Genomic DNA, 27,117 nt, shown 5'->3' on the forward strand with positions numbered 1-27,117 from the left:
TTATTCAACCTTAAAATAACATTATTTAAATGCGTCTGTAATTGTTGAATACAAGTCGAAATACAATGTTATAAAAAGGCATGTTAAATTTGAGAAAAAAAATCCAAGCCGTATTCAAGAAAGGGCCTTAGTGAAAGGAGGGAAATGCAGGCTAATGTGGAGAGAGCTGACATCAACTTCCGTTAGACGGCTATTACAGATCGAACCTTTCGATTGTAACTGAAACAATTTGCATACTGATTCCCTTTCACAGCCCTGCCGATCCATAACAACCCAGACATCTATTCAAATGCAGGTAGCATCCCTAAATGCACGGAGAGACCGGCCAAAAAGAGCTACCCGAGTGCAAAGGGGATAAGAAGACCAAGGATTTTTCTGCTGGATGTTGACTATTAGATATTGGAAATGGTGGAAAGAGATTATCTTCTTCCCCGGACAACGGGATGCAGCGCATGGGTAAAGAGAGCGATTGTGCGTGTGGAATGATGCTGAGAGACGATCGTCGCCTTTGCTGTGAATGCTTTACTGACGTGCATTTTCAATGACTAAATTATACACTCGTGATCAAAAGAAGGAAAGTGGTCTGTTTATTTTAAATCCAAGTTTGCAAGTAGGCTACAAGTTTGCTTGGGGTTGACCACGAGCTGCGTTTAGCTATCGGTCGGACGGTAAACGAAGCAACATTCCATGAAAGCATCTAAAATGCTACGGATCCGAGGGGTAAGCATACCTAACGCAACGCAAGAATGAGCAGTTTAGAAAAGATCAAAAGAATACGTTGATGAGATGTGTTGTTTAAAGTGATGCAGTGACATTTGGCACCCTATAGAGTATTGTGGATTCACAGACACGGTTTAAAGCTCTGCGGAGGTCAGCAGCAGCGTCATAAGCTGTGGGAATACAATTTAGATGAGAAGCTCCTTAGCAAGTCGTCTGACTCCGGTTGAGTTTTGTTGAGAAGTTAAAGTTTACATTTGCTAAATGTATTTCCGATATTATTTCAATTAGTTTTATTACACTGAAAATGACAACTGACTAACAAAACTGTTTTGGCAAAGTAGGCTATCTGTGCTATGCACAAAATAGGCTATATTTGCCCTGTTATACGGCTGAGTCGAGTTGCTTCTCATCAGAACGAGTTTTGAAAGCATTCATCAAATTCAGTAGACCTAAATAAGAGGAGTTACCGTAATCAATCTGTAAATCACTCCCTTAGAATAAGGAATGTCATTGGAGTTAAATCTGAAAAACTCCGTTCCTACATTGTACTGCAAAGTCTATCCTGGACATTGTTTGTTTTTCATCTGGCATGTTGTCAGGTTTTTCCAAGATAATGATTGCGACAGGCTATGCAATCTACGAAAGATATATGCCATGATTAATGGTCTTAGAATGAAATATAATTTGATTCCGGCACTTATTGGAACGTTGTGGTCGGAAGAAACACACGAAATGTAATGTCCCTGCCCCTTCGTGTCCCCCTTCCCCTCTGTGAATAAAACATCGCAGTGACTCCTGCCCTTCCTCCCACCTCACTTTACTTGTTCACCTGTCATCATATAACATCATTAGTTAACACAACTGCTTGCTTAATTGCAAAATAATCCCTACGCAGAAAGAGATTCGCTTCATTGTTATATTACAGTGAAGATCAGTTGAACATACGAATAACAATTTCGGAGCCAATTGTACAGAAAATATGGAAAGGAGGAAGTAATTTATGACCTGTGATTTAGATATTAGCTATTATAACTTCAGTGGAATTTTATTATTGAAATGAGATTCTTCTTGGAAACAAAATTGTGGCTTTTAAATTCCCGGTTGTTTGATGAGCATATAAATATCTTCAGGTAGAACTGAAAAAATATATTACAACTGAGCTCAGACTAAAACCACTGTCAGATGCGGGAACCATCCGCATACGACAGCAACATGCAATCACCTTTTTTATGAAGCAGGCTTCCCACCCTGTTATGCTACTATTTACTTTCAATGAAAGGAAATACATGGCAACCAGACTAAATCCCCTCACCTATTGAAATGCTGGGGTTTGTGAACCAGAGATGGGTGGAATAACATTTAAACGTTACTGGAGGCTCGTGTGAAATTAAGCTTGATCGCACTGGTTGATGTATGACACGATTAATTTAGGCGCTGGCAATTAGACGTATCCAATATTTTCGTCCTAATACCCCACTTATTTTAGGCACGTGCTATGAAAAGTGAGAGTAATCTAACTTCAATGAGCTGATAAAACAGCTGTAACTGGTAATGATGTAAACAATTTATTTACAGATTCATGGTGTTCAAATGCAACCACCTTAATCAAATATTCTAAAGACGACGTATCTCGTTTAGCCTATAACCAGTCGGAATGGTGACAGAAAAATAAGATGTTGGTGCTTATCTAGATGGTAAACATGGGTAAGTGATAGTAAAATAGCTGTCGAATATAGAACTGTTGGCTTAAACGGTAATGAAACTAAGATTATTAGTATAGTTATTAACTGGCTGACCTCTTTAAGATTACAATGCGGCCGTTAAACATTTGGTCCCATAACTTATCGTCTTTCGCAAGTGACGTTTTAATTGGCTTATTTGTAGTAGGATCCGCTTTTGTAGAGGTTACTTCTGCAGATGCCTTTTGGCTGTGGAAATTAGCACGAGCAAAAGTGTGTATCACATCGCACATTATAAAACGTGTTTTAAACCACAAATTGCAAGGGATCGATCCTTCAATAGCGTATTCTTGGAAATCCATCCACGATACAATCTTTACAAAATTTACAGTCGGTTGATGAAGTCTTTGTTTGAATTCATTATAATAAGTTTTTTCTCTTTGGGTGAGAATTCCTTAGACAGTTCTACTTGAAAGTGCAGGAAACAGGAAAGTGCACCGAATATTAGATATATTCTCTGAAATGTATTTTTTCATGGATTACACCAATGTTGTCAGAAAACATAGGCCTATATAACAAATTGTCTTGAATATGAAATAAACAAGCTCAATATATTGAAACAGAAAAGGAAATTGTAGTTGATATGCTACTCTGCATTAATGTAATTCTGTTTGGGAACAGTGCATGTAAAATTGTATAACTTCCATGTAAATGTCAGCAGTATGCAAGATTCGACTACATAATTTTCATTTAAATACAAAACACCTGTTCAAGATGAAGTTATATTAACTTGTATAATCAAAATTCACAAACATGGCCACGGATCAGGTCTGGATCAGGGTTTATTCATCCGCAACATCTTCGCTTTGTTTCAGTATAAAGGGAATTAAAAACGAAGTGTAAGAAAAGAAAAAGAAATAATGCTTCTTTATATTCAATACTGGAAGTTGAGACGGGCGAATCCGGGCACTGTGTGCTGCATGGTGGCTGATAAAGTCGATAATGCTCCCAGGTGTTCTAGCCTATAAGCATAGTAAAAAATAAAAAAGGTCAGTATACATCATTTACTGGTCTGTTGAATAAAATCATTAAAGTAAACTTGCAGAAACTCAGTTACATATTTTTCTGGGTTTAATATTTGCACTAAAATTGCAATATATATATAAATGATTGAAATATATGATGAAATATATGATTTAAAATGAAATAAAATACAATATACAAATACAAATACATTAAAAAAGTATTTAAAATATAAGATAAAAAAAGTTCAAAAACAAAAGCGGTTGTAGACAAGTGAAATCCAATTCAATTACAATTAAAAGACAAATAAAACTTCATTGAAAGTCATATGAATAAAATACGCATTCAAGATGCATCAATGCAAAGTTTGTTTTCTGTGTTTTATACGAGTACAGTATAATAACATTGACTGTGCTTTATACATGTGTGTTTTATATTTTTATTTAAATCAAATATTAAATGATGGCTCTTAAATCATTGCTGCATTACAGTTTTAATTCCTTTTAATCATGTCCAGTGTCACACGTTATTGCTCCGAATTATAATTTCAATTAAAAGTTAACAGACAATTTGTTAAAAAAGAGAGCAGTTTCTTTTTAGACTGTTTTGTGTCAAACTTTTGGACTCCTATGTATCGAGTACATCATGACTAAATTCCGACCATATCTATATAAACGTTAAGACTTACGTAATATTTCATCGAGATTCCAAATTATTACAACTGAATCACATATTTAAATATTTCAGGCTCATATTAAAATGTTTAAAAATCCAAAAATAACTAAAAAGACAATTAACAAATTTCAAAGGTCTAGTCTAATATTAATGCAAAGTAATCGGCATTAGAAACAGAATGGCCTAATCCTAAACTTACAAATCGCAAAATGAATATAGTGAAAGTTTTGTTTGGGGTCATGTGACGTTTTAGAACTTTTATAATTAGGCCACTCATGTTGTAAGTAGACTGGCGGATTTGTTGACTAAATTGTATTAACTTATTTCCCCTGAAAGAAAAGTCAAATATCGATCAGCATAAATTAATAAAGGATTAATTTATACTAGTCGATATTTGATTTACCTAAGCTACAATTGGGGGCAATTGTAGCTTAGGTAAAATTAAACGGTGTATGAACATACAGACCTACACACATGGCGGATGACTTCATATCACATAGGCAATTTTACAGTAAATAATGTTTTTTTTTTTGTTTGTTTGTTTGTTTTCTGAATATTATATTATATTCAAGTTATAAGTAGATTAAATGAGCGTGATAAAGGTCGCCATCTGAAATATGAGCACAGATTGCACAGATGTTTTTTTAAAGTCAATTTCATCTAGCTTTTAATAACTTTGAAAGTCATAATTGAAAATGATTCTATTTAGTATAGTTTGTGTCAATGAAACGGTCTTTATTTTTGAGTTGCTGCAGAAATGTTGCAGAAACTGTTGATTCATGCAGCTATGTAACTCTGCTATACAAGATATACAAGGTTCTTTTTTGCATTTGCTTATCATTCATATTCAAAGCTATAAGTGACTCGGCAGAACTCACAGCAAAACACCAGATGCTCCCAACTATTAAAATCTTTGAGAAGTTATTTTAAAAAATAAGTGGACAGTTTTTATCTTAATATCAGACCGTCAGGCATCCAGAGCTGAATATCCGAGAGGGACTTAATATCCCCTTGTTTGAGTCACATTAGCGAGCTGCAAGGACGCAAGTAAGGCCTACATATTTCAGCCTATACATGCAAGTATTGCATAATAATAGTGAATCATGTATACCATGCATTTTTGTTGCAAAGTAGTGAATTTTTGTAACTTTTTATTAATGCTGACCGTTTTTATTTGTCTCGTGCAGAACGCTAAGTGTGCATCCACATGGACTATCGAAATGGTCAAACTCATAGTAACCGTGATAAATGCTAATTGTCATCAAAACAGAAAATTACAGTTATCCTTGAACTGGAACCAATGTAAAATTTTAGCGATGATGATATTTAAGGGACCAAAAATGTAAAAAGTGTTAACTCAGGTGAAGAATCAGAATAATAATGGCAGAACAAGTGACCACATTCAATGTCAAGTGATGCAAAGTAATACACACGAATTAAATCGCTTACATAAAGCGGCAAATACTCGATTAATGCTTTCATGTAGCCGGTATTTCAATGTTCGCGTTTAAAGGTCAGTTGAAGAGATAAACATTTACAGTGTGTTTCAAAACTATTCTCGACATTATGTTCCACGTGAGCTTCCAAATTGTTCTGCATATTAATTCCACAATAAAACTACATATTGCACTTCAATACTCTTCTGTATAGGCGATACTTTCCCTTACAACGGTCTTTTGGCAATCCTAGTTTTAGTATTTGGGACCTTAGGATTTCCAAAATAGACACCTGCTCTCCTTGTATTCATGTTGGTTTTAGTCATTTTAAATTAAGAAGAATTTCGTGAAATTATATCTACATTGGCTTTTTATCACCACCGGTCATTGACATTATGTTATACCTTCAAATAACGAAATCCACGTAATAGAGTTGTTTATGGTGTTAAGTTATTGGCGAACTTAAGCAGACACTTAACGGGGCTAGGGCCCTGTGTTAGCAATACTTGAATAGCATGTTTCTCGACACATAATTAAATTTACCTCCGCTCTATCTTTTCGAATTATAGCACACAAGTTTTGACAATTGTATTTGTGTATAAAATACAAGCTACAAACACGAAATATAGAAAACTGCAACAAGCATTAGAGACGCATGAATAGCACCCATCCCCCAAGCATGCACGCACGCACGCACACACACACACACACACACCTCCCATTTTTCTTGCAAGTCACAAAAGTCGCAGAGAGTGCGAATGAAAAATATCGACCACTATGAGAATGTAGACAGATGCAGTTACTGTGACCTGAAATTCTGTACTCAACTGCTTTATTGTGTAAATAATTTCGTTGGAACTACATCATTGTAAAATGTTGGCCACCTGCCCGGTTATAAAAAGCAGAATAGCCAATTTCATATTCAGCATCTCCTTATTGCAGAAATATAAGCGTCCTGCATTGATATTATTAGTTATAGGCAACTAAGTCCAACATAAACAATTTTAGTATATTCTACATTCATATTTTCTATATGTACAATGCACCTGTATTCGTGTTTCATATCAGTAGCTACCATAATAGCCTAGTCTTCGCCCATTAGTCATAAGTATTCATGAACATGTAAGTATTATTCGTAGTTGTTATTTGAATCATGTACATGTATTCGGTTTTCATATCAGTAGCTTTACCTTAAAAAACAATTTCGTACGTTTTTCATAACTATTTCGGTACAAATTGTGCTCTGTCTTCCATATTTGTGTTTGTCCATATTCTGTGTATTATTTTAAAAACTTTACAATTCCTGTTTCTTTTCAACTTCAGCTTACTTAAACCATCGACATAAACTTCTCATTGCTGACGATTTAACTTTTCCGCTAAACCATATTTCCTTCTTTTTGACCCTGACAGATGTATTTGTGTTTTGCTATCGAGCAGGTCCTCAAGAAACTAAACAGGGAAAAGTCTTGAAGAAAAGTTAATCTGCTCCCTTGGCAGCTGTTAGCTTTTGGAGTCTGGAAGCGTCACCTTTGACATGTCTCCTATTCAGAGGACGAGGCTCCAAGCACTGATCACGGCAAGCTGTCATCGGAATAGGGGGGAGAGAGGACGCCTTCTTCACAGCACAAACTGTCCTCCGAACGTCATCAAAAGTTACAAAATTTGCTTGATGCTCGAACAATAGACCCGAGAATGACTGCTGGAGATCAAATTTCGCTGTGATACTGACATGTGTCTACTTGGAAAGAAACATGATATTCGAATTAAATACTACTCAATTATAATGTTACTTGTTGCGAAGACCCCAAGAAATTGAAAATTTGTTGAAATGAATAAATGGCAAAAATGTGCAATTAGCTTGAAATAAGTTATGTTACATGTAGGCTAGGTCTGTGTAATTGTAAACGCGTTCACGATATTTAAGTAATATTTCGTGTTATTATTTGCTTTAAGCATATCTGTATTGTTTATTTTTTCATTAAATTAAATTTGTTCTGACAGTTTATGATCGTTTTGTTAAACCTTTATGCTGTTTTAGTATCTGCGTCAACTTAGACGCAATAAAAACAAATAAAATTGATGTATATGGTGTTTATCACTGTTTGGTAAAATGGATCCTAAGAGAATAACATTATATTGACTTATTTCGGACGTTATCCAATAGAATATAACGTATGTGGTAGCTGGTGCAAATTTAATAATGAATTGATTAGGCTACAGCTCGGCTCGGTATAACATTGGGGAATCTGAATTTAAGGAAACTAAGTCTTAGCCTAATATTCGTCAGAGGAGTAAAAGTAAAATGTTTGTCTTTCAGTTGGTCAGGTCGTAGCTATTATAAAATACTTTTACACTCAACCACCATCAGCGGGTGAACTACTTACACTATAATTCCAACGTTACCACTGATTACAGTATTAACCGGATCTCAGTCTGCAGGTTCTACTTCAGTTCTGTTGAGAATCACTCACATAGCTTAATGTGCTGTGTCATAATTCCATATCTCACGCTGCTCCTGTGCGGGTGTAGGGATACTCTTTGCCCGGCATGGTTCGTTATTCTTAATGGCTGAACAATAGACACATCTGTCCGGGATTTCTGTTCTTTTCAAAAGAGCAGAGATACCTTTTTTTCAGCGCAGAAAGGAAGGCGGGAAGACGTATGAAATTGAAAAGTTTACTTATGTTGCCTGTTTTCTTATCTGGTTAGTTTGGTGTAAATTGATTCCTGCCAGCACACTAAAGGGTCAATTATAAATAATGACCCCCATTAACAAAGTATCCTTTGTTAATATTAATAAAAACCGACACTTTATGCGGATTCAAAGTTAGGTATTCATTCGTTCATTCATTTATTCAGTCATTACAATGATATGCCATCACTGCAATTAAGAGTACGCCTACGCCTAGACATGCTGTCGGGAGTTTAGCGTTTTTCAATTTGCCACTAAATCATGCAAGCGCGGGTTGGATAAATGAGAATCACAGATACTTCCCCGCCCCTCTTTTATTCCGTTTAAAGCAAAGGGGAGACCCGGAAGTTATTATATTGAAACAACAGGCGCACAAAAGCACCTGCAACGCACCTCATGCATACTTGAAAAAATCCAATGATTTTATAGATCTTGAGAATTTCCTGCACCATATCAACGGATCATCTCCTAACCTTTGTGAGTCTCAATGTTTACTTGTTTGGTTCATATCGAAAATTCTGTCGTATTATTTGCTAACTTTATTCTAAGCAAGGGGGCGTTCTGCCTGAATAAACACTGTAAACCACGAGCCAGACAGGTACTGGCTACATCTATTAACTTAGCTGCAACTTCCTTAATAGCTGACGTCAGACCACAGGACCAGCGTGTGCCCCTGCGTGTGTGTTGTTGTGGGAGGGGACGCAGAGTACCCAGTGCGCATGATTCTTCAGTTGGAGCCGCAGCAGCGGAGCTGTGGTCAAAGAAATCGAAACAGCACGAGACATGGCTAGAGATGGAGGGATACAACCAGACTGCGACCACAGCTGCTGATGCTCCAGTAAGAGAAGGGGGGGCTTAAATTTATATTAATAAGGATTAAAAATAAATAAAATAAACATTTAAAAGCCACTTAAAAGAAAGAAAAAAAAACGTTAAAATAATGAAATAAAAACAGAAATCAAATTTTTAAAAAGAAAAGAAAAACGGAACACGAGAAATTTTGCTTGTTAAATTTGAAGACTTTTTTGGACTTTTCCCAGACAGATCAGATAGATGTTTTGTTCACAAGATTGCACGTATAATGAATGCTCAGCTGTCGATGGAGAATATTGGCGATCTACACGGAGTGAGCCATGAGCAGGTGCCCACCACGGCTGACCTGATGAGCAGCAGCAGCCCTCATCACAGGAGCACGGTGACCCATCGCAGCAACCACTTGTCAGCCCACGCGCGTTCTATGGGCATGGCATCAATCCTAGACAGCGGCGACTATCATCAACATCGACCACCGGACCACGGTCTGGCCGGTCACCTACACCCGGCTATGTCCATGGCTTGCGAGGCTCCTCCAGGCATGAGCATGAGTAGCACGTACACTACGCTGACCCCCCTGCAGCCGTTACCTCCTATCTCGACAGTCTCGGACAAGTTTCCCCATCACCATCACCACCATCACCATCATCATCACCCCCACCAGCGGATCCCTGGCAACGTGAGCGGCAGCTTCACTCTCATGAGGGACGAAAGAGGTCTGGCGCCTATGAACAATCTCTATGCTCCATACCACAAGGATGTTACCGGTATGGGGCAAAGCCTGTCCCCATTGTCAGGATCCGGGCTTGGTGGTATACACAACTCCCAGCAGGGGCTGCCGCCTTACGCACACCCGGGTGCCGCTATGCCGACAGAGAAAATGCTGACGCCCAATGGATTTGAAGCCCACCATCCTGCCATGCTGGCCAGGCATGGGGATCAACATATGACCGCGTCCTCTGCGAGTATGGTCCAGATTAACGGGATTCACCATCACCCTCATGCCCACTTGAACACCCAGGGCCACGGCCAAGTACTAGGCTCACCCCGAGAACAAAATCCATCTTCAATGCCGGGATCGCAGGTCAACAACGGAGGCAATTCAGGGCAAATGGAAGAAGTCAATACCAAAGAAGTAGCCCAGAGGATCACCACTGAGCTTAAAAGGTACAGCATCCCCCAGGCCATTTTTGCCCAGAGGGTGCTGTGCCGATCGCAAGGGACCCTATCTGATCTGTTAAGGAACCCCAAACCTTGGAGCAAGCTGAAGTCCGGTCGTGAGACTTTCCGTAGAATGTGGAAATGGCTGCAGGAGCCTGAATTCCAGAGGATGTCTGCTCTCCGGCTCGCAGGTGAGCGAACAATAGGTAACTGCACTATTTTCTTTTCTCTATCGGCGTTGTATATTGCTAATTTACTTAACTACATGTTGTTGCTGGAATTGTATCTATGTCCGACAAAACAATAAGCATTTGATTGACATTAGTGTTTCTGAAATATTTTATTTTGCGGCTTCGACCCAACGGAGTTTCATACCCTGAAAGCAATATACATATTGGATGAGGAACGCTTACCTTTCGTCTTCGAGCCCAAGGCTATAGCCTACATTATCGGTGTTATGTTGTGTGATGTATTTAGAGTATCTTCCTCCTTCACAATTGTGATGCTACTCCTGTTGAAAAACCAGTGGTTGTGTTTTCAGGTCAAAATATCGACCCATGGGTTCTTTGTAAAGTGATACTGCAGCTATAAATCGTTAGGAATTGGTTTGTTGTGCCCATTTGGATGATCTAGATATGTTGGGATTTGGTTTTGATTCAACGTGAATACCTTATTATGAACAATTTCCTATGTGGGCTCTGTCACTGATTCACCGGGTATAAATTACGTTGTAAACGCTTCATTCCTGAGTTGTATCTGTCATATTTGACTATGTCCTCTTGGGATGGCTACAACGCCATTGTCTTCGATATGACAGGGTATATGAGAAACCAGGGTGAGGATTTTATGCTTAATTGACAAATTAATCTATATACTTGTTATGATACCTCTATCAAAGTTGCTTATTCTGAGTCCCACACAGGGCTGTGGTGTTCCACTGATGTTTTTAAGGGAATTTCTTTTAATCACAATTTCATACGGAAGGCGGCATGCTCAGCTTTGAGGGCCAGTAGATCAGATTTTTGTGATGAAGCAGACAAGGTTCCTATAGGCAGCGTACGCGGTGTAAGACAGTTCCGCAGCAGCAGAATGAAATGTCAGCTATGCTTTGTGTTCGTGCAGTATTTTGGCCTAAGATCGCTGATGTCTTCGATTAGTCGCCTAAATAATTTTTTTGCAGCATTTAGTGTTATTTCGAATATGTGTGAGATGCGTTAGGACCCAGTGGCTTACTCTTGAGTGAGGTATTGTTAATTAACCGATAGATCTCCATTAATTTGTCCCAGGAGAAAGACAGAGTCAATCACAGCGTGAGACAGGGGCACCGATCCGTTTCACCGTCAGGCATAGTGAGCCATTCCCCTTGCACAAAGGAAGAGCACAGAATTGTTACTCTAAACATAAAATTACACATGGTCTACATGTAGTATTTAAGTATACTAACAATTGAGTAAGCTATGCCCAATTACACTTTCTATAGTGAATCGTAATTGATCATTTGACGTTGTTTTTCTTTTGTTTTACCATCTATTACAGTGTGTGTGCGTGTGCGTGTGTGTGCGCGTGTGTGTGTGTGAAAGAGAGAGATACATTTTTTATGTATATGTTAAAACAGCGAATTGAATTGCACTTTCACTCTTAAGGCGTTGTATATGTATGTGGGGTGTTATGTTTTTGTTCCCAATTTGAGATCTGAACATTTGGAAAACAAAGGTGACAACCGAGGGAATATTTTCAATGGAAACACGCGTTAAGTGAAGCATCAGTCCAGATGGAAAACGATAGACCAATTTTGTGGCCTTCGGGCCTGTTTTCTTTTTCTTTCTTTTTAATGACAATTTGGTCGAGTCTCATTTATTTGCATAGATCGATACTGGAAACAGCCACTTGAATTAGAAAATGTTTTCGATCCCTCTCCTGGTTATCTGAAGTTAAACGCTGTCATTTCGGAGCCACTGTCTCACTGTTTAATAGAGAAAGAGAACGCGGACAGACGTTTGGAAAAATGTATTATGTTTAGCAAATAATTAGGCTAAACGACATTAATTTTGTCATATTTGGATTAGACATATGGTCTATCTACATAATTCTTAAGGGTTGTATATATCTATCATGCAGTTTGTGATAATCTATTTATTTTTCGTATTCTAGTAGCTTTAAATTTTATATCTAAAATTCAATGCATTCGATACGGCGGGACGTAGCCTATTCGTGGAGGTATTCAAATCATTGAACAAATATTATATTATTCACAGTATAACGTTTACATATAAATAAGTGAATATATGCATATTTAATTTTCATTTGTTTATTTATGCATTTTTGGGCATATGTGAAATTTACGCCTATATAGAACTGCTCGTCTGGTGTATCGATGAATTCCATGACTGTAACGACGATTTATCTTAGAATTGGATAGATTTTAAAACGACGTCACATTCTGAATGATACAATATTTAATTATTGTAATAAGTTGACATTCGTGGTTTTTTATGCATTGATCCGTTGTACGGACTTGGGGAGGAATGTTGATCGGCCCACAGAGAAATGAAAAATACAATTTGTATTGATTATTTAAAGTCATCCAATTCACTTTGTTTTACCTTGGTTCAGAACATTTCACTGGCTTACAACAGAATACAGAATGCTTCAATATTTTTTCCTGCGACTGTTTTTGGGTATTCCATGTATGGTGTCCTTACTGAAGATCGTTTATAAAAATTAAAAAATAGCATGAAATGTATAATCTTGTAGTATTTTATTTCACGTACTTGTCCTGGGGTTTCAAATACCTTGAGGCCTATTTAAAAAAGCGATGAATACATTAAATGAAAACTTGAAATGAAAGGCCCGGACACCTATAGCTATAACTTCAACTGCCAATTACAGGTGTGTAGCCTACTTCACAGCGACCTTTCGGCCCCTCTATGATGGCATTAGTAATTTTTGTATATAGGATATAAGCTTCATAGTTATACCAATGCTATTTGCGATAACTGATATAGATCCATTTTTTGCATGTAGGCCTATTATGCAACTATTTTTCATAATTTCTAAATATTACCAATAATATCCTCTTCTATGGGTAGAGCTAAATTGAATTATATTTAGTATCGAATACACTTTTTGTCTCCTTTTTATTCTTTAGTTTATTATTTTCTTAATCAGCATGTTGCAATATCTAAATGGGACCGACATCGTTTCAACGTTTATTTTAATATTGATTTTTTGAATTTGAAAGTGAAAGGCTTCTGTCCTTCGTACTCCGGCCTGTATAAGTGGAGCACATTTGAAATAGTTAGAAAACAATAAAAATGGTTGATTAAATATATTTCCATGTTTGAGTGTTAGAAAAGTGTTAATTCAGTAAGTACATTTGTTAATATATAATTGAACTTAATATTAGCATTCACTTTGTACTCACAGACATAACAATACGAGCTCGTGCAAATGTAATACATTCGTACTCCCCACCAACGCCATGAAAATCTCTCTCTCTCTCTCTCTCTCTCGCTCTCTCAAACACACACAGCGAGAGAGAAGGGGGGGGGGGGTAGTACGAATGTATGAAATGGGCACGAGCTTGTTTTCTGTGCGCTTGTGTGACAGGGAGAGAGCGAGAGAGAGACAGAAATCAAATCGGTAAACCACGTTTCATACAAGAGTCGCTCAGGTTGAAATGCAAATGCAAATACAGGGACTACTGGAATCTAATCTGAGAACTGTCAGCAAGTTTTTATTTTTTTCATTTATCAAAACCTTCCAAGAATCTTTTTATTTTCCACTGCTAGAAGAACTCCCAGTAAGAACAGAATCAAAATGCACCCATTTTTTCCCAGATGACTGTGTGTGTGTGTGTGTGTGAGAAAGAGAGAGAGAGAGAGAGAGAGAGAGAGAGAATAGTTTTCATGTTATGCACTTTCACTGTTGTTGCATTTGTCTGAGTTGTATTTAGTTTTTGACGCCCGGTTGAGAATCTTGTGAAATACCTGACACGGAACGCCATTATACAATGTATGTGTGAAGTTATCTTGTGTCTGTATAATGATTTAGCTAACCATCTGATCAACTCTGTTTGGCTGAGGACGATAAAGAGGCGATACCGGATTCGCTGTTATTTCAACCTGATCTCTGGGAAAATACCCCACCTGCGAGGTTCCTAGGGCTTCTGTTGTCAGCGTGTCCTTGTAGGCCGGTTGATTTATAACACTTGATACAGAACCTCATTTGCTTTTTGTTAATATTTATCCAGAGTGAAGACATTTATGCACGCGGTTTTCAAACAGTACTTGTAATGTTGCTCCCTCACGTCATGAGCATATCTGAGTCAAAATTAACAGACACCAAAATTGCTACGGTCTGCACACTGTATGCATATCAAGAAGATGTCAAAGCGGTTATGCTACTGGTGCAAAGGAATTTAGAAAAAGTAAGTCCTTTTTCTTGATTAAATAATGAACAGCAATGGAAAGAGAAACATCACTTTGAAGGCAACACAATCTAATCTGAAACATGTAACTGTTGACTTTAGCTGAGATATTCATTCACATTCATAAATTGTATTGTTACAATAATAATAATAATAATAACGTCTAATCATTTATTGCGCATAATTATTAATCTCAGTAATCATTTTGTATTTGCAGTTCTTGACGTTGTACTTAACTGTTGTACATGAATGTGTCATTGTCAAATCAAGAAAAAATAAGATGGAAATGTGTTGATACATGTGTTCACTTGGCTCGTTACCTTGGCTGTAAATTATTTAGTGCCGTAGTAAAGGAACATTGGATGTGAGTAGTTGCCGTCTCGAGGACCAGGTCTGCAGGGGTGTCTGAAGTGCACGTGTGCCCCCTGGCGGCAGCATACGAGTTCATGGTTATTTTGCTACCAATATTGTACACTACTGATTAGTAGTGAAATGTCTTAGCAACTAATAATAATAATAATAATAATACGTGTTAAAAAAAGTGTTAAATGCTGTTTAGCGCGAATATTTATGAATCAAAGCTAAGGCAGTCTACGACCAATGATATTGTCCAACAAACAAGGATATTGATAAACTACTTCAGAATAGAATACCTGAGTGGACTCTCACGTGCTTAGTTCATTTTCTGTCTTGGATGTGAATGGTCGTAACAGTAACTGCGCGATAAAACACGAAAGAGGAATTAAAACACGTTTCGTTTCTTTTGCTGTTTTCCATTCGTACAATTTCCCCCCTTAATTCAGGCAAATATCCGTACTGTTGCAGATGTAAACATTTTCAGGTAGGCCTATGCTATACTGTATATATACATTTATTTAAATTAATTAATTATGAGGTGAAGAACAAAGCGCAACCCGGCTAGACTAAAGTTGTTTTTATGGGATAAGGCCTCTTGCCTTCTGATTGTTTTCCTAGTTTTGAATCACTTGTCACAGTCCGCTAACGCTTCTCTTTGCAGTGGCCAACAATAAGACAAAGACAGATCCCAGATTGTTTCAGAAAATAGTGTTACCATGCGCTGCCGAAGTCAAATGTTGCAGTATCAAAGATGTATTTTATAAACTATAAAAAAGGTTAGGTTTCACTGTTTTATTTAAGAGGATACCCTTATTGAGGGTTACTGTAAATAACAGTTATTATTCATTTATAGCACCACTACCAATTATAGCTTACTACAGCCTCTTCAGATAGTCAAAGTGTCATCATTAGACAGGCCTGGGTTAATGAGCACACATGTGCAAATGTCTGTCATATGTCTGAAACAACTCATTGTGTTCAACTAATACATGTTCTAACGAAGATCAGGCAATACTGAATCATTAACTTGATGGGCCTATTTATAACTAGTCATTGAAAATAATTAAATATTGCACTGTAAGTAGTCAGTCTGTGTTTTTTGACTCAAGTGCTGCTTTTCTTCCTTACAGAGAATAGTTCTCATGTTTATTGTTGGTAACTAATCACCCCCATCTGTGCACTATAACTAAAATCCATCGTCTTTTTTTCTGTCTTCTCTGTGCACCCCCCAGCATGTAAGAGGAAGGAACAAGAGCACGGCAAAGGAGAGAGAGGGAGCATCTCCAAGAAGCCACGGCTGGTCTTCACAGATGTCCAGCGCCGGACTCTGCACGCAATATTCAAGGAGAACAAGCGCCCATCCAAAGAATTGCAGCTCACCATCTCACAGCAGCTGGGTCTGGAGCTCACCACCGTCAGCAACTTCTTCATGAATGCACGGAGGCGGAGCCTGGACAAGTGGCTGGACGACGGGAGCTCAAACTCGGCCAACTCCTCATCCTCATCAAGCACTTGTACCAAAGCATGAAGGAATAATGGCCGCTTACTGAAACCTCGGTGGAAAAGCTTTAAAAATAGAGAAATACAAAGAAACCTAACAAAGACAAGGACCTCTAGACAGCAGTTTTATCCTTAAAAAAAACCTGTTTGAGAGAAAAATGACGACACTAATATTTATAGTATACAAAGAAAAACCAAAGACTTCTTTCACCTTCATTAAAGACTTTGTTCTGCAACACATTTAAGTCAGACATTTTGCAAAAAAAAGACGAAAAAAGAAAAAAGTTACAAAAACTCCTGATTCACTGGTTGTACACCTTTAGCTCTCAACCTTCTTCACCCCCCCCCCCCACCCCACCTTCACCCCCACCACCCTTGTCATTGTTACTCAGCGTGATTGGAGGTTTACAGCATAGTAGATTTTTGTCCCTGAATGGATGTTATATCAACTTGTGAGCCATTATGTTTATGTTACTAATCCATAAAAGGTGTATGATGTTGAGAGGAGAAAAACACTGTGCACAGAACAGTGGGAGGAGGTCCTGTAGGACAGTCCTACGGAAGGATTGTGCAGAGGCATGACTGGAATGTAGTGGAGTCATTTGGGTTCTCCCTGACTATTTACATTTCCTGTCTGTTGAGCACTCAGATAAGCTGGGAGAATCCCAGTTTTGAGGGTTGAATCTTGCCGAATATTGTCTTGAATGTCACCGACATGGTAGTGCTTTCTTCCTAATTGTTGGAGAAATATCCAAGAAAACCAAAAAGAAAACCTAAAACCAAAAAGAGGCACTCCCACTCCCCACCCCACCCCATACACATTTAACATCTTTTATCACACCAAATAATATAGCATACCAAAGAAAAAATAAGATATATTTATAGAAGATCCTAAGTAACGTTTTTTTTACTTTTTTTTACTTTCCTTTTTCAATATATAAAATTTCATGTGACTGTTGAACAGATTTTTCGTCAACCTGAATAATTTCACAAAGCTTTATGTTCTCGTTCCCCAAGATGTTAGAAAGCTACTAAAATGACAACAAACCGAAGTATGTAGTCTCGATTTAACATCAACTTCAGATGATGCCTCAGGTATTTTAAAGGCCCCCTGCAAGTATAATTTTATATTTCTCAGATTAATGGGAATGCAAATATAGGTTTATACATTTCCATATTTTAGGTTTATTACTAAAATATGGAAATGCCTATCTAGATTCAGCATCAAAAACAAATCTGGAGAATTAGGTCCAATGAGCATGCTTTAAAGTTGTAAATCTGCAGCTGTTTTAGAGTGCACTTATCATGCACACTTCATATTGAAATCACTGGGACAAAGCAGGTAATGCCAGAAGATGATAGTTAAATACATTTTCTAGCAAGATTATTTGTCATTCAATAGCTAATAGCCAAATAGCACAAACTTGCTATATTTCTGAAAGGCCCAAACTGACATCAGAATAGTTATAATTGCTTATAAAATCTAACAACCATATTTGTGGAGACAATTGCTTGTTTCATTACATATTTGTTCAGCTCATTCAATGGTATTATTGCAAGGGGAATAAATAACTTAATGTGGTGCTTATCAGTAAGCAGAAACTGTTTAAAACTCCAGTTTTTCCACTTCATGTTAGGCTTCTAAGCGTTTGATCTACTATGGTGATTATATTGACAAGACTGGCCTAAGGCTCTGTGAAGGAACTGCTAATTTGACACACCTATCAGCTGTAAATCAATGTCCGCAAATTAATAATATGAGGAAGTAGCTTATTCCACCCTTGTTCTTTTTCAGATAAGTTGTGCTTTTACATTACATGTGGGTTTTATTGCAACAAAGCAACACACTGCATTGATCAGATTGTTGTTACGCACACTTAAAGTATTAATTCACAACATGGGGCCTGTACCTGTTAATATGGCCAATTCCTTTTGATATATTTATCAATATTTTTGTATTTTGACAAGCAAATGTTTTTTCAGTAACCAAAGGAATTAAAATACCACCAGAAAGAATAAGTCAATTTTCTGCCCCTTCTGTGGGGACCTATAAGCCTTTTATATTACTGCAGTTTTTCATATGTCGTTGTTGTATTTCTTATTCCTGTTATTTAGGATATTTGATGTTTTCAGGGAGAGCAACGGCACTATGTTAACTTTAAAAAACTGTAGCAAATGCTTTAAAATGCCAGCTGCTAAGAACCAAAGATTGAATATCATTGACCAGCATTTTGTGTGCATTTTTGGCTTTGGATTTTCCTTTTGGTTTTTCTCAAGTCAGGACCTAAATACTGTTCTATTGCATGTCAGAGGTCTCTCATATTCAGGCCACATTGTAGGCTATTTCATTGACAACTTAAAACTTTTATTCAACATACATAAGGAACACTTGAAATGATGTCTTTAAGAGACCAAACAACATATGTCATGTACATTGTTACATTGCATCCAAAGTTTAAGCTGTGTAGCATGCCTTATTCTTAGACTAGCATAAGAACTGTTGAGCTGATAAAGGCTGAAGCATACAATTGAAATGCTTAGGGTTTCCTGGCATTTCTACCTGCTTAGTGTGACTTCTCAGTCTCAACAGTCTTAACTAGACTAGATACATCCCCTTGCAACTTCTTGTGCCATGGAAACAGTTACAGTGGCAACATCCGACTAAGCAGATCAGGGGTCGTGGTCAGAACAGTGTTGGTCCGCTCACCAGGCTCTCTGGAGCTCTCTGAACCCAAAGATTTCTGATTTAACTTGATGTTGTAGTGTTTCAGAGCATCACATGACTCTGTCCCATTTCCTCCCCCACCTCCCTGGCCCTGTACTTTGCGAGATGACGGCGGTGTCTCTGTAGATGCCGTATTAGTGCCATGTGGCTAAAAGGATTGTTTTGTAAATATCCAAATATCAAAGTGCATTCAAACGCCTACTGTCAGCAAGTCAGCATTTGCAGGAGCTGTCCCATTCACCTGCAACTCAATCAAAATGAAGACAAACACTACCTGATTTGTAATTCACATTTTCCATCATTCACTAAAGCTGCCACTTGGGAGAGCGAATGGAAACTATGCATTTCACAACTGGGAAGAAAGCACTACAGAGGCCTGCCCCAACAGGCCAGGTGCATTCACTGCAGAGAGGCCTGCTGACGGAGTGGTAGTCCACATTGTTGCCACATTTCTAGCCTTGTGTTGTGGTAGCTTTAAAATACAGACATATACACACAGACACACATACATGTGTGTGTCTGTGTGTGTGAGTATGTGTTACAGACTGGTTTTACAACAACGGTGAACAGTTTGGAAACAGCTGCTTCCACACATAAAAGGCGGAAAAAGGAAAAAAATGTGTAAAGATCTACTACTCTTGATGGTGTGAACCAAAGACGCTACCTCACTAGATTTCCATTTGTGATTTTAATCACATTGATGATACCAAAGATTACCAAAGATTTTTTGTCTTGCACGGCCTACATAAATGATGTGGTGGATAGCTGGTGTTGTCCCCCCCTCGGTCCCCATCCCCCTGCCTGGCCTCTTCCCCTCCCCTCCTCTGCTCTGCCCCTTTTTTGCTCAGCGTAACCTTTCTTCATTAGTAATCTAATAAGAGAAGCTATAGGCAAAACATGTTGCAAACCTTTGTTAGAAAAAAGAAAAAAAAAACTCACAGGACGAGTGCCTTGCTTGAACCAAAGTGTTAAACCGCTGTCGACCTCTTTGATCTCACCTTTTACTCTTTGAATACCTCAGCCTCTTGAGGGGCCACTATTGAAGAAAAAGGAATAATTCTCTCACCGTGGTGCTTTTGCCAGTACAACCATGCAATGAAAACATACCAAAGGAATTTCTTTTTTTCCACTTTTTCACTGACAAAACCAAAGCTGAATCCCTCCCCTCCCCGACCCTAGCTCTGTCCCACCCCTGATCCACCCCCCAAAACCCCCTTCCCATGTCTGTCATCTATAGGAGTGTCCACCCTACAGGTCGTGCATCTCTTGTACCAATGTCTCTGAATACCTCATAGTAATAAATCTTTAGGGTTATGTTGTATAGAGAGTCTATGTGATTAAGGCAGAACTTAACTAGTTTGGTAAATGTTAACGTTACTTTGAAAAAAGCTTTATAATTTATGTTGAACGTTTCACAGAACGGCTCTGTTTTGTTCACAGACGTGTTTTAACGATCACAATGGAAGCTTAAAAGGGGGGAAGAAAAAAGACTTTTATTTTTTTTATTAAGATATTGCGTTCCAATATTACAAAGGTAGACTCTTTTTTACAGGGTAAAACCAACTGCTGTGATAATGAGTTTGAGTTTGTTTTTTTCTTTGTTCTGGTCTGTGTTGTTTTTCGATTTAATTTAATTGCCTTTTGTATTACTTAATCACTACTTAATTTATGCATTTGTAGAAAATATAGATTTGTATATAGTAGGTTTTGAAAAAAACAAAAAAATGTTTTATGTTACAGCCTAATTTTCTCATGCTTAGATATGATGGAGGAGTAGAAACTTTTTTATTTTTTACTCTTCTTCACACGTATCCTAGCAGGCATGTCAATTTGTGATCTAAACACTGCCAGGTGCCATTGAGTGCAAGGTTTCAAAAGGGGTTACTTTGCAATTCAGGTGGCAAAAAAGCAGTGTACTGTATGTGTTATTTCATTTTATTTTTGGACTGTTTAAAAATGGTTATTTTATGGGTAATACTGCACATCCAAAGATTTATAAAAACAAACCAAAAAGACAAAAAAGGAACAAAAAAACGTAATGTTGAAAAGCACTGGCATTTGTGAGGTAGAACTGTTGAGTTTTAATTTGCCATTCGCACGGGTATAGAGCATAGGGGACGTAGGATTGCGTAGACAAGCTAACTGGACCATCTGGGATATCCTGACAAAACGTACAATCTGGAGCTGTTAAAACAAGGGCTGCAAGTCCTCACTTTGCTGTCTCATGCACGGAGTGAGATGGAGCCTAGGCTAGGCAGCGGGTCTGCCAGGAGCGGCGCCACATTGCTGGGTATGTTTTTTCATTCGTGTGGCACGGCTGCCTAGCTCCATCTAGTATCTGTTATTTTGGTGCGTACTCATGTAATGACAATGGGCAAAGTCTAATAAATCTACAAAGAAACTTACCGAGGAATCATTGTGTATGTGTGTAGGAGGCTGCGCTGTGTAGCTGAATTGCTTTTGGGTTTTTTTCATTACCTGCCTCCGAGTGTGCATGTGCTCGTCTGTGTGACGTGCGAGTGTGTCTGTCTGTCCCTGTAGGCTTGTGTGTGTGCACTGGTAGTAAGAAGCTGTTGTTTTAGAATGGCTTTTGCTTTAGCTACCAGAGCATTCAATTGAATCAACTGAGGATTGGTCTTCACAACAGAAAGTACAGAAATATGCAGTGGCTCCAGGTGCTCATGCTCTTAGTCTTTGTATTTCTACAACAAAATACAATCAAAAATATTATTCAATTAGCAATCTGAATGGGTATTTATTTATGAATGTGGTGACTCAATGGAATGGTATGTTGGAAGTCCCATGTTATCTCAACAGCCGACAGTGGTGGTTTTATGTCTTATCTAAGAGTAGTGCACTTTAAAGGAAAATATCATTTTAAAAGCTCTGAATAAACAAAACACTCCTGATATCATTATTAAGAACCCATTAATGCGAGCCTCTATTCAATGGTATTCAATGATTATGAGACTTGGATCAGGGATAGAGCTCCAATAAATTGTGTACATTCTTGAGAAAGAAACAAGAATTACAATGAAGTGACAATGAAAAGACAGTAAAAAATGAGCCATAATAGCCTTTTTCAGGCATTGGGCCAGTGGTATTGCAATTGTCTGGAAGAATGTGTTTCTTTTTACTACTTAACATGAATCAAATATTTTTAAGTATCTGGCCCTGGATCTTGCAATTCAAAAACTATTTACCAACAGTAAATTCTTGTTCTATCAATGGCAGATGAAGACCACATTTTCAGTTTCTGATATACTACAGCTGTGTTTGTGTGTTTGTGTCTTTGACTGTAGCATTAAGTTGACCAGTGCTTAATTAATATTATAAACCCCCAATACGCATATTCCTCTTAAGAGCATAACATTGCTGCGAGTAATAGGGAGTTCCCATTTGGACGGTAGCTTGGCTACGGGTAACTTAACTGACAGCGCCAAAGACAATCATCTGGAAAACAAAAAAAATGGGTGCATTTTGATTCTGTTCTTAGAAGGAGTTCTTCTAGCAGTGGAAAATATAAAGATGCTTGGAAAGTTTTGATAAATGAAAAAAATAATAAAAACTTGCTGACATTTCTCAGATTAGATTCCAGTAGTCCCTGCATTTGCATTTCAAACTGAGTGACTCTTGTATGAAACGTTTATGGTTTACCAATTTGATTTTTTGCTGTGTCTTTCTCTCACTCTCTTTCTCTTTCTCTCTCACTCTCATTTTCCAGCACTTCTTATATGTATTTTTGTGTGTAGCGAAAGTCACAGGTAATGCAATAGGCGTTACTCCCAGGTTTGTATTTATTTTGTAATGCCTCATGTTTTCTTCCTGTAACCTTAATTTAAATGATCTGATTTGTTTCCATTTCCTGCCAGCTTTGCTACTGTTCTCTCTATGCCGTGCAATATCATTCGCTGTGTTTGCTAAGCAAAAAAAAAAAAGTTCAATAAAAAAAGGAAAAGTGATGTCATGCTTTTTTTCAGTGTTAAAATGTTTCAGCATTTCTGTAGTCACAAAAAAATGTAGAAAATAAAATGTTGGGTTTTCCAGCACTTTAAATCTAGGCTCGGTCTTGTCATTGTATGTCACTCCCAATCATTTGTCTTACAGGTACAGACTTATTCAAATGTTTATTTTAAGCCTGTTGGGCAGAGTAGATATGCTGTAATTATTTTATGTTTTTAATTTGGCATGCCTAATTCCATCCTTAAATTAGAACATCCAATTAGCTAATTAAAGCTGTGTTCATGCTGCAATCCCTGCGGTTAGTAACGTAGACATCCATGGTTCTCTTCCAAAACATGCGGTGTCACCGCCCTGCTTCATTTCACACAGGAGCCTACAGACCAAGCTTGTACAGAACTGAGTCAGAGGAAGATACTTCCTCTGCAAAGCAGACCCCAGGCAACTGACCAACCAACAGATTTCATATGAGTACACTGAGATACGGACCCCTGAGCCCTCCCATTACGAAGGGGCCCAATCACCAATTTTGCGTTGCCCTGCATTAAGTGACAACAGGCCTCGTCCATGCACCAGAATAGTGCTGTACCCAGCTGAGCCACCTTCTGTATCAGTCTTACATACATTACAAGAAGGCAAATCTTCATGATTCAGCATACAATTGCATCCTAACAGTTTGGGGAAGGCCCTTTCCTGTTTCAGCATGACAATGCCCCCAGGCACACAGTGAGGTCCATACAGAAATGTTTTTTTTTTTTAGAACGGTGTGGATGAACTTGACTGGCCTGCACAAAGCCCCTGACCTCAACCCCATCCAACAGCTTTGGGATCAACAGGAAAGCCAACTATGAGCCAGGCCTAATCGCCCAATCAGTGCTCGACCTCACTAATGCTCTTCTGGATGAATAGAAGCAAATCCCTGCAGCAATGCTCAACATCTAGTATAAAGCCTTCCAAGAAGAGTGGAGGTTGTTATAGCAGCAAAGGGTGGACAAACTCCATATTAATATTAGCCCATCATTTTGGATAAGATGTTGGATGCCAGGTGTCCATATACTTTTGGCCATGTAGTGTATGTGCACAGAAGTGGCTGTTGAAAATTACAAAAAAATAGGGACCTGGGATTTAACACAAAAATGTTCCTATAAAGGGAGCAAGGATGCGTCGCTAATGTTTAAAGTTAATTTGTCTACCAGCTAGTTGGTAAAAAGAGTAGGTTTCTTCCTGGTTCCCTAATGACCAAGTCAGTGAGGGTGCTGTCAGCAGCAGAAGCAGCTCTCTCCCTCTCTCTCACTGTTCATTCAGCTGTTTCAAGAGTGCTCTTCACTTGTGCACATTACTAAATGTGTGCTTATTTTATGATGAAGTAATGCCATCTGTGATCTGCATCATTACACCGAAGCATATAACTGCAAAAAGTGATTTGTTGCTCCAAGCATAAAACTTATTTTATTCCCCGAGTGTTGATGCCAAGTCGGTGCCTATGCCTCTTACTCACTACTCTTTCTTCTGTCCTATCATTGTTATGCCGATGACACCCAACTCTTTCTCTCCTTCCCGCCCTCTGACACTCGGGTCTCTGCTCGCATCTCTGCTTGCCTGAGGGACATCCAGAGCTGGATGGATAACCACCATCTTAAGCTGAACCCAGGCAAGACGGAGATGATCTTCATCCCTGCTCCATCCTCTAACCTTCTCGACTTTTCTATTTCCCTGGGGGACACTGTGGTGTCATCATCACCCACCGCAAAAAACCTTGGAGTGGTGATGGACAACAGACTGTCCCTCTCCCAGAACATCACGGCGGTGAGTCGAACGTGCAGGTTCTTCCTGTACAACATCCGGAGAATCCGCTCCTTCCTCACCACCTACGCAACCCAGCTCCTGGTTCAAGCGATGGTCCTGTCCCGCTTGGACTACTGCAACTCGCTACTGGCTGGTCTGCCAGCATCCGCCATCAGACCCCTGCAGCTCATCCAGAATGCTGCAGCGCGTCTGGTCTACAACCTCCCCAGACATTCCCATGTCACCCCCCTGCTCACTGACCTCCACTGGCTGCCTGTTATGGCTCGCATCAAATTTAAGTCCTTGGTGCTTGCATACCAGGCAGCTAAGGGGTCAGCACCAGGGTACATTCAGAGGATCATCAGACCCTACACACCAGCCAGACCTCTCCGTTCGGCCACCTCTGGACGCTTGGCACCTCCCCCTCTTCGCGTCTGCACTTCCCGCTCCCGTCTGCTGTCTGTCCTGGCCCCTCGCTGGTGGAATGACCTCCCCGTGACGGTCAGAACAGCAGAGAATCTCACCACTTTCAAACGCAGACTGAAGACTCATCTCTTCAGGCTGCACCTCTCCCCACCCCTCTCTAGCCTATAGTTCAGCTCACTGTATCTAGCTAGGATAATTTGATTATGTTAGTGTATCTGGCAGGATTGTTTTTGTATGATTAGGTGTGATTCCAGTGCTAGTTTGTACTTGGTAGGATTCTTGCTTGCTGAACAAGCTTACTCTACAGGGTTGGAGTCCTGATCGATGTGGTCACTTCTGGCACTACGATCCTTACTTCACTCTAGTGTTTCTTTTGCGCCTCTACATCATGAAACCTATGCACTTGTTGTACGTCGCTCTGGATAAGAGCGTCTGCTAAATGCCTATAATGTAATGTAATGTAATGCTTTCCTGTTTGTCTCTGCCTTCCTTTCCATTTTCTCCTCATCTTTCCATTCCCTCTTGCTTTTCCTTCCCTTTCATTTCCTCCTCACATCCCCTCTATTTCTTCCTCCTCCCTTCTTTCTCCCTACCCATCTCTCTTCACAGGAGTCAACAAAGCCTGAAGGGATTGTCTACAGCCTGATGTGATGTCATAATTTTGATCTGGATTATGATGGGCTTATATATGTGTACACATCATCTTAAAATTCAGCTTTGGACATTATACAATGTGTGACCTTCCTGGTCCCCATCATTAGTGTTGGATATGCATGATATGAATCCTCACTTCCCCTGTCTTTCCACATGCTTGCACCCTCCCTCCTCACTCCTCCATCCCTACTCACTGCACACTTTAAAACGACCCACCTGAATCAATGAAAAGCCACTGGGCATGGTCTCGCTCAGACTTGATGATGCCACAGGTGACATCTTCTCAGAATTTTTGTCCAAAAAAAACATGGGAGTCCTTAGTTCTTCCTCTCATTACATCTTTCCTCTCCTCACAGCCTCTCTACTCCTCACTACAGCTATCCTTCTGTCTACTCCTCCCTTCTCACTGGCCCTCACCTTTAAAGAGTGGGATCTGATCCAGTGACTATCTGGATATGTCCATGTGATCTGGGTTCAAATATGAGCTAACAATACTAATCCGGCGATATATACTATCTGCCACCAGTTCAGAATTGGTTATTATATATAATGTCACTTTCTAGCTATTTCCCCATGTTACTTCTTGTATCCCCTCTCTTCATCATCTCCTCCCTTCTTTCTCACTGCTGTTCTTTCGCATGCGCTTTCTGAAATGAACAAAGACTAGCCAGCATTGTCTGTAGGCCCTGAGTTCATGTATGATGTCACAATAGTTTACGGGTGTTACATCACTTTCTCTTGCCTCCTCACTCCCCATCTTAGGTTCTTCTTACTCACCTTGCTCCCCCTCTGCCTAACATTCTCCAACTCACATAACTTGTTCTTCTCACTTCTGCCATCACGCTGCCTAACACCATTCACAGGAGTCATCTGAACCCATAAAAGATGATTACAGCATTATTCATACATTGTCATTTCAAATATGATGTCACAACAGTGTACACATGCTACTCATTTAGCATTACTCATTACAAAAACATTACCCACCTCCTCTTCCTATTCCCTGTTATCTGTTAGGAGTCCTTCTCATTCCCTTTCCCTTTTAACTGCCAATCTTTCAAAAGGGTATTTAACTGGACCAT

The 27,117-nt window shown here is 38.9% G+C and overlaps 1 protein-coding gene and 2 long non-coding RNA genes across 4 annotated transcripts; 2 read left to right on the forward strand and 1 right to left on the reverse strand.

Moving 5' to 3' along the window:
* Positions 1 to 7,536, forward strand: LOC118226959. Its single transcript, XR_004765129.1, has 2 exons — positions 1 to 720; positions 6,971 to 7,536. It is a non-coding gene; the product is annotated as an uncharacterized LOC118226959 (long non-coding RNA).
* LOC118226960 lies at positions 3,224 to 26,899 on the reverse strand. Its single transcript, XR_004765130.1, has 2 exons — positions 26,813 to 26,899; positions 3,224 to 3,421 (listed from the first exon to the last, which is right to left on the reverse strand). It is a non-coding gene; the product is annotated as an uncharacterized LOC118226960 (long non-coding RNA).
* On the forward strand, positions 8,415 to 19,421 carry LOC118226957 (hepatocyte nuclear factor 6-like). 2 transcript variants are annotated; one of them, XM_035416971.1, is made up of 2 exons: positions 8,415 to 10,405; positions 16,218 to 19,421. In XM_035416971.1, the coding sequence occupies exons 1-2, from the start codon at positions 9,307 to 9,309 to the stop codon at positions 16,511 to 16,513; spliced, it is 1,395 nt and encodes a 464-aa protein (XP_035272862.1). In that variant the 5' UTR covers positions 8,415 to 9,306; the 3' UTR covers positions 16,514 to 19,421. The 2 variants fall into 2 exon arrangements, with proteins under 2 accessions (XP_035272862.1, XP_035272863.1); XM_035416972.1 differs by having other exon boundaries at positions 8,415 to 10,390.
* Positions 26,900 to 27,117: the final 218 nt, after the last annotated feature.

The sequence above is a fragment of the Anguilla anguilla genome, chromosome 5 (assembly GCF_013347855.1).
Source record: "Anguilla anguilla isolate fAngAng1 chromosome 5, fAngAng1.pri, whole genome shotgun sequence".
Lineage (NCBI taxonomy): Eukaryota > Metazoa > Chordata > Actinopteri > Anguilliformes > Anguillidae > Anguilla > Anguilla anguilla.